We start from the raw sequence: 14,380 nt of genomic DNA, 5'->3' as shown, positions 1-14,380 counted from the left end.
TGACAAGTGTTGCCATTTCATTTCCCTAATCCTAACACTGTGCTTACTATATGAAAATAATGAGGATTCTATGGTCGATTGTTTGAGTTTACAGGACGAAAACCCCGAGTTTCCAGGAGAAAAAAAATCCACACCCACATTAATTATTTTATTTTATTTTTTGAGATTTAAAAAAGGTCAAAACCAGCCTGGACAGCAACCTTCCTCATAATGTTTTTGTATTGTGGAATACTGAGGCAATTGATGTGAAGTTAACAGCCTCTATATACAAGCACACTAGTCGCGAAGATACTTGTTCTTACTTTCTTTGGTTACGCTTGGATCAAAGATTATTAAAACAGGAATATAATTTCTTTTCAAGTATATTATACTTTGTAGCTAAGCGGTAAAACTTTTTTTAAGGAATAGCCTGTTGTTTAATCCGAAAGATTAGACTAAATTGACACGACTTGTCGTGCAGATTCACTCTTTTGTTTATGAATATTTGTATGAAAAAAAAGCAGATCGCTTTAGAGAATTGCATGGTCTTGTTATTCATTATTGATATCTTCCCTCAGCTGAAAGCTTCCCAAAAGGAACTTTCAGCTGAGGGAAGATATCACTGGATTAATGGGGGAATGATGCAAGGTTAAGTTGGTTAATCAGCAGGGTTAAATTGCTGTAGACGTTCCGATTTTTATTTTTCAATCTAAGCACTAGTAATAACGACATGTTAATCATTGCATATTTTTAAAGTCTGATACTGAAAACACATTCTTCATATTAATGCAACCTGTCTATTTTGATTATCCATTTTGATTTGCACAAGTCACTGATCTACGTACAGTTCGCGTCAATTAAACTCTCCGTTTACTTGAATTATATCAGTCTATATTTTATAGGTGGCGTGGATCTTTGAAAAGAGAGTAACGGTGTGGAAAGTTGTAATAATTTTCCGGCTCTCCGGTGTTCGTTTATTGCGGTGTATCAGATTGGTTTATGTCATCAAAACCGTATTTTTAAATATTAGTTATTTCTAATTCCTGTGCATTGATAATGATGTCATTTAGATTTTTAATTATGCTATTGCTCGCTTTGCCAGCTATCGTACTGTTATTCGAAAAAAAAGGTAAGCAAGCTGGGGATTACATATTTTCTTACCCATGTTGAAGATGACGACGTGGCATTTGCAGTGGTTTACTCATCATGTTTTGGTTTACGATATCAAAGTTTCAATTTAAGTATATGAACATGTGAATGCTGTAAATAAGAATTTTGTATCCAATTTGCACGATGTTGTGAAAATATAAACGAAGATGTTTCATTTACACACCACGTGTTCTTCAAAAAAGTGTTATAAAAGTATACACTGATTATTTTTACAGGCTACTTTTCCCTTACCTTTCTTTAAATGCCCAGTATGAAAATTAACAGGTGTCGAGGGAATATAAATGTTTGTTATATATATTATATATCTATATATTTATCAAACATTGATTTTTTTTTTTTTTTTTTTACAGATCGTGTAAACACGAACAGAATGGGAATTGCATGCATCTTACTATTGCCTCCCTTGATCAGTCTTGACTCCGGGAGGTGTTTGTATAATAATAATAAATTATGAAGATTTAGCCCTTTTTTTGAGTCAGTTTGTGAAATCATGACAGAGTTAAACAAAAATGATAATCAGTGAGTCAGAATGAAATATTTGTGTTTATAAATCATTTCTAGTAGCAGAAAAACAGCCAGAAGAACATATGTTATTAATCCAACTACTCGCCTAAGTAGCTGTGGCTGTACTTTTAAACAACCTAGTACTCAGATTTTCAAACATTAGTCCCTTAAACATTTTAAAGCTTCCAAAATGCGGTTTTTATTTTAAAGACAAATAAAAAAAATAAGGTGGGAGGAAATATACGATTAGTAATATTTAGATTTACTAATATAAAGAATGTTAAATAAAAGTTAATATGAAGATTGAAAAATAAATTTCCAAACTCCCGTTAATTCCCTAAAGGGAGTAGAGAAAGCTATTTTATCCCTAAGTAATGTGGAAATCAGGGATCTGACAACATCCTTATCTATCACCAAATGCTGAGCCCATGACTACCGGTGTGGATTTTGAGATGCTGGGATCAAAACCTGAGTGTTTTCCTTCATCTCACATGATAACACAAGAAAAGTGAATAATATTTGTTCAGGTTTAAATATTGGCCTTTGAATAAATATTTGAATTGAAGAAACCTTATGGCACAAGTATCTCTTTAAAATAATTAAAACCCGAGTTTCTAAGCAGGAAAACATTGCCATCATGTGCTGAGAGATTGGATAACTCTGCCAACTTGCAGAAGCCTAGTAATTAAATTAATTAAAATGAAAAAACCTAATTTTTTTAACAGAATTTTCAATCATATGTCATGACCATTACAGTTGGTTGGTCAGTTGTTTTGGATTTATAGCCAAAGCAGTAATGGCTATGAGATCATAGCCATTACTGCTACGCTACCAGGATTTGTTAGCGTAGCAAGTGTGGAAAGAAGTTTTTCTTAAGCTTAAACTGATTATAAATTATTTGCAAACGGCAATGACCCAAAAAAGATTGGTTGGTGTAGCAAGTATATCGATAGAGGCAGACATAGCTTATAATTTAAATTTAGAAGAGCTTATAAACAGTTTTATTGTGTGATATCCCCGTACAGCAAATATTTAATTAATATTATTATGTAATCATTTTGCGTTAATATTTCTCTTGTAATAAAAGCAAAATAGCAATTGGGAATTTTCTTATATGTTTGTTTTTTCCATCAGGGGCGATATTTAAATGTTTGCCTCAGGGCATGATCTAATCTGCTGACGGCCCTGGCTGTGTTGATAAGTATTTAGTAAGATCACTTTCCAAAACGAGAATATGAGGCAGTCATTTTTATTTAAATTTGGCTGATGAGTCGCAGCTTCACCACTCTCTTTATACAGTCTTTCTATTAAGAAATGTCTCCCTCCCTCCCTTTTTTTTTATAGCACATCAGTCAATTTTCAACAGAATCTTTGTGAAGCTTGATCTGCAAGACCTAAATTGTCTGGTCCACAGAAATAAATGTAATCCCAGCTCTTATAAACATAATATCATATACTCATATGTTCATAATATGAAAATCCACGAGCAAGGAATCTGTGGTTGTCCTCGGTGGGATAAAGGAATAAGTTAATCTTTCAATTTTAAAAGTGGTCATGAAACAACAAAAATTTCTCTTGATGATAATAAAAATTTTTATGTACGTTTTTCTCTTTTAAGTATCATTTATTACCTTGCATATGTTATTATTCATTGTATGTATATTCTGCATAGATAGGTTATCTCTAATTAGGGAAAAAAAAACTTAGAGTTGTGCACCAATAGAATAACATTTAAAAAAAAAAATGTTGCAAGTAGTCACTAGTAATTTCTCCGATGACAGTGGATGATGTCTTAATCAACAGATTAAGATTATTCCCCCCCCCCCCTCCCGGGACTTTAGAAAATGGATTTTTCCTTTTAACACCGATAAAGAACTTCATAATATACTTTATTGTACTGCTAGAAAAATTCATTTTAAGGCAGTGCATTTAACATGAAAGCCATCATCTTTCTAGTTAAAGCAAGAGTGAAGTTTTAGCTCTTAACTCTCTGAAATGGAATTGTTAAATTCTGTTAAATTTTGAATTTAACAGTAAATTCACAGTTACTAATAAAGTTTTGACAAAGGGAATAGAAACCCCAAAAACATCTCCTTGGGGAAATGAGAATAGAGACTATGGTTGTTTATTATCTTAGAAATAAGAGTCAAGTTGTAACCATTAGAGAGAAAAAGATGTTTAATATGCATCAGTTTTTTTTATTTTATTTTTATATAAAAGAGCTTCAATGGAGAAAGCTTATGCAAGATTTTGATAGCACCAAACTTTTGAGAAGGATGATGAGAAATGGCAGTAATGTATCTTCCTGTATTATTTATTTTCTTTCTGTAGGAAGAAAACTACAAACTATCATCTGGCTGTTAGTTGTTTCTACTTTTAGAATGAGTTTGATTGTTCGTTGGACGGATGTTTTTCTTTAAAGTATTAGTCTGACAAGGAAGAGTTCCAAACTGCAAACATATCAACATGCAGAACCTAGCAGGTCAGAGAGGGAGAGAAAGTTTTAGAGATGTGTTGCTGAAAATGCTTTATGTAATACTTAAGATAACATCAATGGCAAACCTACTGTTGCTCCTTCTATTTGCTTATAGTTTCTGACATGAACTATAACTAGCATTAATAGCAAAATCAAATAATTTCAAAAATACCAGGAGAAAAATTGATAATAATTATAACATACCAGAGGAATATGAGTGAAATATGAAACTACATCTAAGCTGATTAAATGTTCGGTGTGTAATAAAACAGATTGCATTTTTTATCAATCTGTTTTATTAGAGAAGAGTCTGAAGATTTATAAACAAATCTGCACTCTTAAGTAGGAACGAAAGTTACTACAGAATTGCTAGTAGTGGATTCTGACATCATTTCTCATGCTAACAATATGGTCTCTAGCACTTTCTTCCTTTACAGGTAATTCTCTTAGACAGCATGGACCTTATTATTTTTCTCAAGTTTAAGCATTATCTAGAAGCTTGTTTAATTTGTTCATTTGAAATTCCTTCTCCTCATGCAGGATCTCTGGAAAATAAAGCTATATGTTGAATGATTTCATAATAACAGCCAGAGTTTTCGAAAATGTTTCTTTATCTTGCACTACAACAGCATGTCTTTTGTCAGCCTTGGCTATAATTCTATTAAATTGTGAATGAAGATATTTATAAGTAATAATACTTCATTCATAATTAACATCATCTACTATGTCATAAGCAGGACTTATTTTAAAATTATTCTGTTAGTTTCTTGCTTATAAAATGTTATTCATGTAAATTCCTTTTGAGTTTTGTTAGTTAATTTTATTTATGTGATTTTAAAATATATTATAGACATGAAAAGGCTCTATATTAAATTGTCATTTATTTTATTTACTTTATTCCTTTGATAATAATATAAGAAACTGTAATGTATGTAATTTTAATATATCCAGAAGATTCTTTGTGATATCATTTGGTTGTTGTGAGAAAACATGCAAATTTCTTCTAGCACGTGTTGGAGCATGAACTACTATATACGAAGGGAAAAACAAGTTCGATATGAGCTGAACCGGTGAGAACCTTTTTTTTGACGGGAAAAAAGGAAGGAGTGGATACAAAAACGAAAGTAAAGAGAGAATCGAGTAGAGAAGTATAGAGAACGGTAGCTGGAGACTGGAAGGGAATTTTGACATGCCAAAAACGGAATTTAAAGGACCGGGCATCGCTTGGTATTTTAACTTACCTTTTTCTGAGTTGGAGTTATACCAAAACTTCCTAATGCCTAGCAATGGAATAGTGTAGGAAATAGGATAATATGTATAAGAAAAAGAAGAAATAGGGAGATAATTTAAACCAAGTGCATCAAAGTTATATTCTCCCGAGTCTTGGAAGTGGAAGATTCTTTTAAGTCTGTGTTATTACAAAGTAAAAGTCAGCAAGGACTTTAAAAATGTTGTTTGATCTCCCTACAGTTGAAGGTTGATTTATCTAAGTTGCTCTTGCAATTCAGAATATGAAGTGGTGCAGTATAATATAAATTTTCTTCATATTCGATTGATATATCAGCCTACAACACTAGTTAAATACTAAAGAGAGAGAATTGTAAGACGATAAAACGTGATTGAGAAGAAGTTATGATCCAACAAAATGGCACAGTCGACAGGATGTTGATTGGTAATCATGATTGGTAATTGTTGATCATTTAATTGTAATGTCCCTGTTGGAATGCTGTGTTATGATGTAATTTATGTGACACTGCATTAAATAATTTTGTTGGATCGTAACTTCTTCTCAATCACGTTTTATCATCTTACAATTCTCTCTCTTTAGTATTTAACTAGTTGTAGGCTGATATATCAATCGAATATGAAGAACATTTATATTACTCTGGATTTAGAGAAAGATGTTGAAAGTTTATTTTTCACTTGGTTAGACTATAATAAATTTAGTTTAATCCTTTATCCAAGTGTAAGCAAACAAAGTTTGCACCTGAAAGTATCTTCAGGACTGGGGTCAGGTAGTACAACACCGGGCGACTCGCAGCAAAGGTGGACCAAGCTAACATCACTCCTATCTCAGTATCTCCCATAATGCAAAACACATCTCCTTGCGGATATGTATAATGCTGTGCATTAAGGGAAGGGCCACTACCAAGACTAGTTTCGACCTTTATTGAGGTCTCTTCAGTGGGAGCCAGTCCCAGACGTGGAGATACCAGGGAAGCAATAGCGAGGTCATCTTTACCTATAGGAGTTGCCAAAAGGTGTGCCACCTTTTTATTAAATTACTCTGGATTTAGAGAAAGATGTTGAAAGTTTATTTTTCACTTGATTAGACTATAATAAATTTAGTTTAATCCTTTATCCAAGTGTGAGCAAACAAAGTTTGGAAACTATATCAACTGTGAGGAAGACTATTCAGCTTACACCTGTGCATACCAAAGGTAGAGAGGTGAAAAACAGATACAAAAGATAAATATTGACCCAAAGTATCTTGCATTAGATTGCAAATAGGAAGCCATCAACCATCCTTGAAATTCTCTTATATGCTGAGAAGATGGCAGTTTAAATATCAAATTTATATATCTGCTCCACCATCTGATAATTTCACTATACCTGAACTTTGTGACTTTGAGTGCTTCTCTTTAGATGCATTAATTGCAAAACCTATTACAGTCTCATTTATGAAACAATTCCTAAAATAATCCTGCTAAATCAGAATCCAGTTATCAACAAAATTATAGCCCTAAAATTATATAGGGTATTAAAAGAAAAACAACCAGATACCTTCACAGAAAAAATTTACTTTGCTTCCCAAAATCAATTGATAAACATAAGCCAGGACAGAGATGAACTCTCATCTTCTCAGAAATCTCATAAGTCTACAAAGACAAAAAAATAACAGTGGAATTGTTGTGGATTCTGCCAGAATAGAATATTGGGGTTCCTCTGCAGAAACATAAACCTGCTTGTCTGTTGGAGACATTTAAAACCTGGTGAGGACCTCACCTTAAGGCATCTCGCTATTATTCGTAAGGACAAAACTGGAAATAGATCTGTTCATGGAGAATCACTATCCTAGTGGACAACCATATGGCTTTACAGCATGTCCAGCTTCGCACTTCTCCAAGTTATAGCCATCTGCCTATCAGTGAAATTTCTTATTACAATATGTTGCATTTATTTATCATTTTGCTGTGAGTTACATGAATGACCTTGATAATCTTGCAACTTCCTCAGCTGATACTTATAGGTGACTTTAGTGGACAGAAAACTGTGGGGTAGTGCCGTCACAAAAGGGCCAAGACCTTATTAACAGTCGATTGTTTGCTTGACATTAATGACCTCTCTCTCTCTCTCTCTCTAGAGTAATGAGAGCCAATACTTTTTTCATATGCCTAACCACTCATATATACTGCAATAGATATTGCAATCTGCTCTCCTTCCTTTCTCACACTTTTCAGTGTGAGATATTGAGGTGAATATATTGTGGAAGTGATTTTCCTGTGATTTGTACTATATCCTCACAAAAACTGTTTTTCCTACATGGATTTGTATGTGGAAATTTCACCAGGCTGACTGGAATACTTGCCCATCTTGCAAAATTTAATGCTGTAGCAATCAGCCAAGCACCTGTTGGTAAAGTAGAAATGTATGTAACAGATTGTATTGCCCAGGCAGCAACAACTAAAATTTGAAAAACATTTTGATTTCTACTTTACCTAAAGTCATGATGGAAACCCTGAGTGCCAAGCAGCCAATAAAGATGTTAAGTATATTTTAAAGACATCCTACCACATTTCACGACTTTTAAATGTGCTTGGGACAAAGGACATTATATTAGACTTCAGAGTTAAAAAAAAATCATGGATTGAATTTACATTCATCAGTTATGCAATGCAAAAGTTTTATGAGACAAAATCTGAAAAATCCATAAAATGTAATGGATGTGTAGTTGCTGATTTGCAGCTATTTAGGAGGAAGTTTGGTTAGAATCTCGGCAACAACTTCATATCCTTTTGAATTTTTGATATTGAAAGAAAACAAAAGAAATAGCTGCTTAACTTTTCTACAAATGGGTAGGGCTGTACATTCTAGCTGAGGAACTAAACAGAACAGTTTCACTCTGTCATGTCATGCAATTGCAGTAGGGCCTGATAATATCCGTTATGAGATAAAACATTTTCTGCCATCTTCTGTGGATCTCCTTCTCTTACTGTACAACAGAATACTTACTGAAGAGGAGTGTCTGGATTAGTGATTATTATTATTATTGCTTTCCTAAAACCAGGAAAAGACTCAACATGAGCAAATAAGCATTGCAGCATCACCCAAAGATAAAGCTGACCTCCTAGCAGCATTCTTCTCATTTAGCTCCTACATAAGTGATGGAGCAAAATCACTTCTTTTATCTAGAACATTGTATAATGTGTCCTCGTAGACAGGCTTATATGTTGGTTATGCATTATTACATCACTTAAGGAATTGACAACGTAGTAAGAATATAAATTAAATTACACTTTAATAAATATTTCCGATATTTCGGCAACGTCACGTTGCTATCTTCAAAAGGAACTTACAAAAAAGGCACATGCACGTAGGCACTACAACACAGTAACTAAGAATGAAGTGATGAAGCTATTGTTCTCCTAAAAGTCCTGATGGTGCCCCTTAGCGGGCTAAGTAGTGTTCTTGGTTATTGGGCTGAAGGTCTGCTGATGTAAGCCTCCCAAATTTGAGGGAGTCTCATACAACCAAATTTGTTGAGGTTTGGAGAGTTTCTTAGGGCTGAGGCTGATTCCATGAATAGTCTTTCGAATTTGTATTTGCTACGGTGTATTATTGTAGCTTTTTTCCACCATATTCTGTGGCATGTATCCAGAGCATGGTCTGCAAGACCAGAGTGGCTGTACTTGTGAAAACGGATGTAGTCCTTGTGTTCTGAAATTCTGATATTCGCTGTCCCACGCTGGCCAAAGTAAGACAGTTTACAGCTGCAAGGGACCTGGTATACACCAGGTAGGTCTAGGAGAAGTGGTTGGTCTTTAGTGGAGTGGATAAGGGATGCCAATTTTCTGTATGGTCTGTAACAGGAGGTCAAGTCATGTTTTTTTAAGATTTTGGTAATTTTTTCTGGGGTGCCTCGGATGTAGGGAATGGTGATGGATTTAGAGTAATCCTTGTTGTGGAGGGGGAGGTTGTGGTTTGTTGGGTTCAATATTTTTTGGATTTTTTGGGAGGGGTAGCCATTTGCTGAGAAAGTGTTGAGGATGTGATTTAGTTCAGTGTTTAGAGCCTTGTCGTTAGAACAGATTAGTTTTAGCCCTGTTGTATAGTGTTTTCACCACTCCATATTGTTGTGAGGGGGGTGGGGATTGTTGGTGAATGTACCTGCCTGTATGGGTGGGTTTTCTATAAACTGAGAAAACCAAGGTTCCATCAGGCTGGCAGATGACTATTGTGTCTAGGAAAGGGAGGCTGTTGTTTTTCCAGGGTGAACTTGATTCCAGGATGTTGGTTGTTTAAGTGTGTTAAGAAGAAGAGGAGTGTATCAGAGCCATGTGGCCAAATAGCAAACACATCATCAATGTAGCGAAGCCATATGGTTGGTTTTTGTGGGGCAGAGGTTACGGCTTTTTCTTCAAAGGGCTCCATAAAGAAATTGGCTAAGGGTGGAGAGAGTGGTGAACCCATGGCTGTCCCCTCTATTTGTTTATAGAATTTTCCCTGCTAAACGAAATAGCCTGAGTTCATTGTGAACTGAAACAGGGCTGGGATATCGGGAGAAAATTTAGCTTGGATTAGCTCTAAAGTTTCTTTGAGTGGGACATTTGCGAATTAAGAGGAGACATCAAAGCTGACCATTATGTCAGTATGTTGGAGTGTAAGGTTTTCTATGCTGGCTTTGAAGTGGACTGAGTTTTTTATGTGTGATGGTGTGTTGCCAGTATAGTGTCTGAGCTCACTCCACATTTGGAATTTTGACCTAAGACTGAACAATTTTGATCCTTTGCAGAAGAGTGGTTTGCTTGATTATTGTCTCTCTCTCATAGACTCTTCAGACAATGTCTCATATAGTTTCCACATTCTCTTCTACAGATATTTCCATGTGTGCTGTCCAGCAGAACTAGCATCAATTATGCCCCCCTCCCCCATTTCTGCTAAATCTGCAGGAAGATAAGCAAGACCTGCCCATCCTTTTACAGTGGAACTGTTATCTCACTGAATCTGATATTCCCAGTTGTCTTTTATTCCATTTGCCACAGTTCTGTGGTAGATGGAGTAAATCTACCTCATGAAGTATCCCCCAAGGACTGTAACTTCCAGCTCTTTAGGAAAAATATTAACAGATTACTCTTCTCTTGACCCCAACTAACACAAGATTTATTTGATATAGGCCTTTTATTATTTACTTCTTACTTACCTTTTATTATATTTTAGCCTCTCTGTGGAAGTCATATTTAAAAAATACACACACACACACACACATATACTGACCTATGACCCTAACCATCTGTCTTTGTAAGGTGTTGTCTATAATACACTATGCCAAACTTGCATAGTGTATTATAGAGTTACACAGTAACGATACTCTAAATTGCATAGAGTATCATTGCATAGAACAATGATACTCTCTCTCTCAAACAATTTGGCTTTCTTTAACACCATCCAACATTGGATCCTTTGATCCATTTGGGAACATGAGATACATTCCTGAAATGTGAATACCTGGTTGTTTTCTTTGATGTGGGAAGGGGAGAAAAAAAGCTTACGACACAGTCTGAAGATATGGCATATTAAAAGACTAGGTATCAGGCATCTTCCTATCTGTTCTGTGTAACACAACCCAGAGCTAGAGGTGATCTTGTAAATGTCAGGTTTCTTAAGTGATGGATGGCAAGGTTTTGGAGGCGTAAGGCGATTAGAAATCTTATTAACTGGTGAGAAAGCAACTTTTAATACCCTGTTGACCTAGTAACTTTGAAATCTTGTCCATGACTGACCGACTATAGGGAAGAATTACTGCTGCTCTGAAAACTTATCAGGTTCACATCTGGTTGTCTTGATATAGGATTTTGTTGACCAGTTTTCTGTTTTAGCCATTCTTTGGTAGGATGTAATTGAAGTAATGAATTCTTGGTTTCTTTTGCTATTCTTATTGCTGGAGATTTTATATACTCTACCTCTTAAGGTGTGTATAATGCCAATTTTTGCACCAGATAGTGATGAGATGTGACATGCAAGTATCATCCAGTATGAGTTGGCTGCCTATAAAACTGAGCAACTTAGTTTGTTTTACTCAGATACTGCTACTAGCTAGTCTAAAAGTAATGATCTGTTTTCTAATTCAAAGCTGAATATGATTCCAGGGTGAAAATTGCTTAAGCATGAGAGATTCTTGTAGTTGGTTAGTAGAGCCATCCCAAGTGATGAAAATATCTCTGGCATAATGTAGCCACAGTTTATATTGTGTTCCATGGTGCTGTAAGGCTTTTTTCTGAAACTACTCTGAACAGTTTTCTAGCAGTGGAGACAGAGAGGAGCCATTGCTAGTCTTTCCTTCTTTTCACAAAATTCCTTGGAATTTAAAGATGTTGATACAATGCTTAAAATGTTTCACGGTATTTGTGGAAATAGACTTAGAATAAATGTATAGTTTCCACTCTAGGCACATTGGTGAACAAATTAGTAACGTCCAGACTTCAATAGGTTAATTGATTCTACCGTAAGATCTTTTGTATGTTCAATGAAATGTACTGTGTTTCTTATAAAGCCTGAGAGTACCATGGAGCATGACCTAAAATGTGGTTATATTTTCATTACTTGGCCTGGTTATACTAACCAACTACTAGAATTTGTCTCATGCCTAAACATTTTCACCCTGAGATCAAATTCACTTTTTAATTAAATCATTACCATTTTTAGACATGCTTGTAGAGGTATCTGAGTAAAACAGACTTTTACTCGGTTTATAGGAAGTCAACTCATACCAGATGATGATTGCATGCCATATCTCATCACTATCCAACACAAAAGCCTGCCATTATATAAACCCTAAGAGAGTGAGAGCACATAAAATTTCCAGCAGTATAGACAATAGAAATGAAAAACTTGATTACCTCAATTCCATCCAACCAAAGAATGGCTATAATTTTGGTCAATGGCTATTGACCGAAATCCTAACTCCTCCCCCCCCCCCCCCCACCACCACCACACAACAACTAGATGAGCATGACGATTTTCAGGGGAGCAGTAATTCTTATATTCAGTCAGTGTCATGAACAACATTCAAAGTTACTGCATCAACAGGATATCAAAATTGCCTTCCTAACCCCTTAATAAGATTTCTAATCTCTTTAGGCCTCCAAAAATCTTGCCATCCACTACATAAGAAACCTGGCATTTACAACATCACCTATAGCTGTGGGTTATGTTATGTAGGACAGACAGGCAGGTTGAGAGAGAGAGATATGTATGTCTGAACATTTCAAAGACGGATAAAAAAAGAAACACAAATCAGGATTGGAAACACATACAACAGAAGCCAAATAAAGTATTGCGGCAGCAAACTGAAATGATCCCCATAGATTACGGTTTCTATCCAAGAGCATTTAAACAGTCAGTGAAAATGATAAATCATCCATAACAGTGCAACAAGAAATAAGTAAGGTCCTCTCTCATGAGAGAGAGAGAACCAAGTAAAGTCCTCTATCATAAAACATTTAGTACACTTGGAAGCCAGTGGCACACATAATGCCACCAACCATCAAGTATTTCTATATAGTGCAAGCATGCATTCCATTGTTAGTCACTTTTTCATATATTTACATTGTGGTCGTTTCCTGTTTGTAGCTTAGTTTCCCCCCCCTGCCCACTATATCTCCTGATGATGTGAAACAGTTACTTCATGAAGCTAGTTGAGTGTCTGAATAACTGAATAAACATTGTTTTAGGTTTGTCAGATTGTTCTATGTGGTTTAATACTGGCATTATGATTTCATCATGTCCTCATACTGCAGAAGCCTTCGTAAAAACTTTCTTTAGCCAAGTCCCTCAAGTCCAAGTGAGAAGCACATTATCTCAACCATATCACCAAGGTTCTTAAGTGTAACACCGCTGTCAGAGTAAACCCAGTCACTGACCAACTTTCCCCAATAGACAGTGCTCTATATTTTTGTTTACATCAGTTCTACATGAAATGTCCTAAGAACTATAATAGAGCAGTGTGCTATGTATGTGGGTAGGTAGTTAGAGATAAGAAAGCAATTTGTTGAGTTTCTTGAAGACCTTAGAATTGTTATCAGTGGAATACAGTATAGAGAAGACTGTTCCCAGAGAGCATAGGTATATAGAATGGAAGAGGATGAAAAGTTAGTTTGATAAGTTTGGAGCTAAACTATATATGAGTGTTGACTAGCAGATGTTTGTGTTTATAATGTATTCATACATTTTTACAGAGACACTTATGACAATCTCCCATGTGCCCTTTTAGTATTTTGTAATGTTATGCATTTTATTAGACAGAGTTGAAGTTTAAAGTTTCATTGCCAAGGTGGTTAAGTCATCACATTGGATAACTGCATTGTTGAAGAGAGAGAGAGAGAGAAAGAAAGAGAAAGCATTGACTCGTAAGAATAAAGAAGTTATTCCTCCACTTTACATGACTTGTATAAGTTCACATCTGGACTATTGTGTTCAGATATGGTCACTTGGGTTCTGTTGAGACGGAGAGATAGTCAAAAAGATCTTGCCACAAGATCTTTTTGACTATCTATTTGTGAAAGATTATGCATATGAGGATAGATTGAAGAAATGCAGTCTTTAAATTATTCAGAAATTGATTGATGAGAGATATACTTGGAGGTGTTTTCTCTTTTGTTATGTCTTCAAGAGATGAAGAAGAAGAAAAATGATGTCAAGAGTCAGTTTTGTGTGCTATTATACACAGTCTTTGCAACAGCTTGTGACATCACAAGCTGTTGCATCCTAACGCAGCATGGTTGACCTGTTCTCTGGTAGTCATATGTCTTCTGTATCGTTATAATGGTTTATAGTCTGATACACCAACATTCTACTGATCCCAAGTGTTTTCAGCATGTTGAAAATAACAGGTGGCTGTATTCCAACTTTGTGAAGTGCTATTACAGCTACATGGTTCTCATAATCTCCCCACATGTTAACCCATACAGCTAGACAACCCTCTCTCTTTACTGATAAACACACGAATGTTGGTTGCACACAGCACCACACAAT

General features: G+C 35.3%; 1 protein-coding gene across 1 annotated transcript in view; it reads left to right on the top strand.

Annotated features, from left to right (window-relative positions):
• Nucleotides 1-894: 894 nt before the first annotated feature.
• LOC150103194 (translocon-associated protein subunit alpha-like) overlaps nt 895-14,380 on the top strand; it is a 97,211-nt gene continuing 83,725 nt past the window's right edge. The window contains exon 1 of the mRNA XM_090397755.1: nt 895-1,108. Coding sequence (XP_090253881.1) covers nt 1,036-1,108 — 73 coding nt within the window. The 5' untranslated portion in view covers nt 895-1,035. The remainder of the gene's footprint in view (nt 1,109-14,380) is intronic.

Source organism: Typopeltis vanoorti, chromosome 9, assembly GCF_054136105.1.
Source record: "Typopeltis vanoorti isolate ZY-2024b chromosome 9, IOZ_Tvanoo_1.0, whole genome shotgun sequence".
Classification (NCBI taxonomy): Eukaryota; Metazoa; Arthropoda; class Arachnida; order Uropygi; family Thelyphonidae; genus Typopeltis; species Typopeltis vanoorti.
The sequence above is the reverse complement of the archived record's forward strand: the minus strand, read 5'-3'. Positions and strand labels throughout refer to the sequence as shown.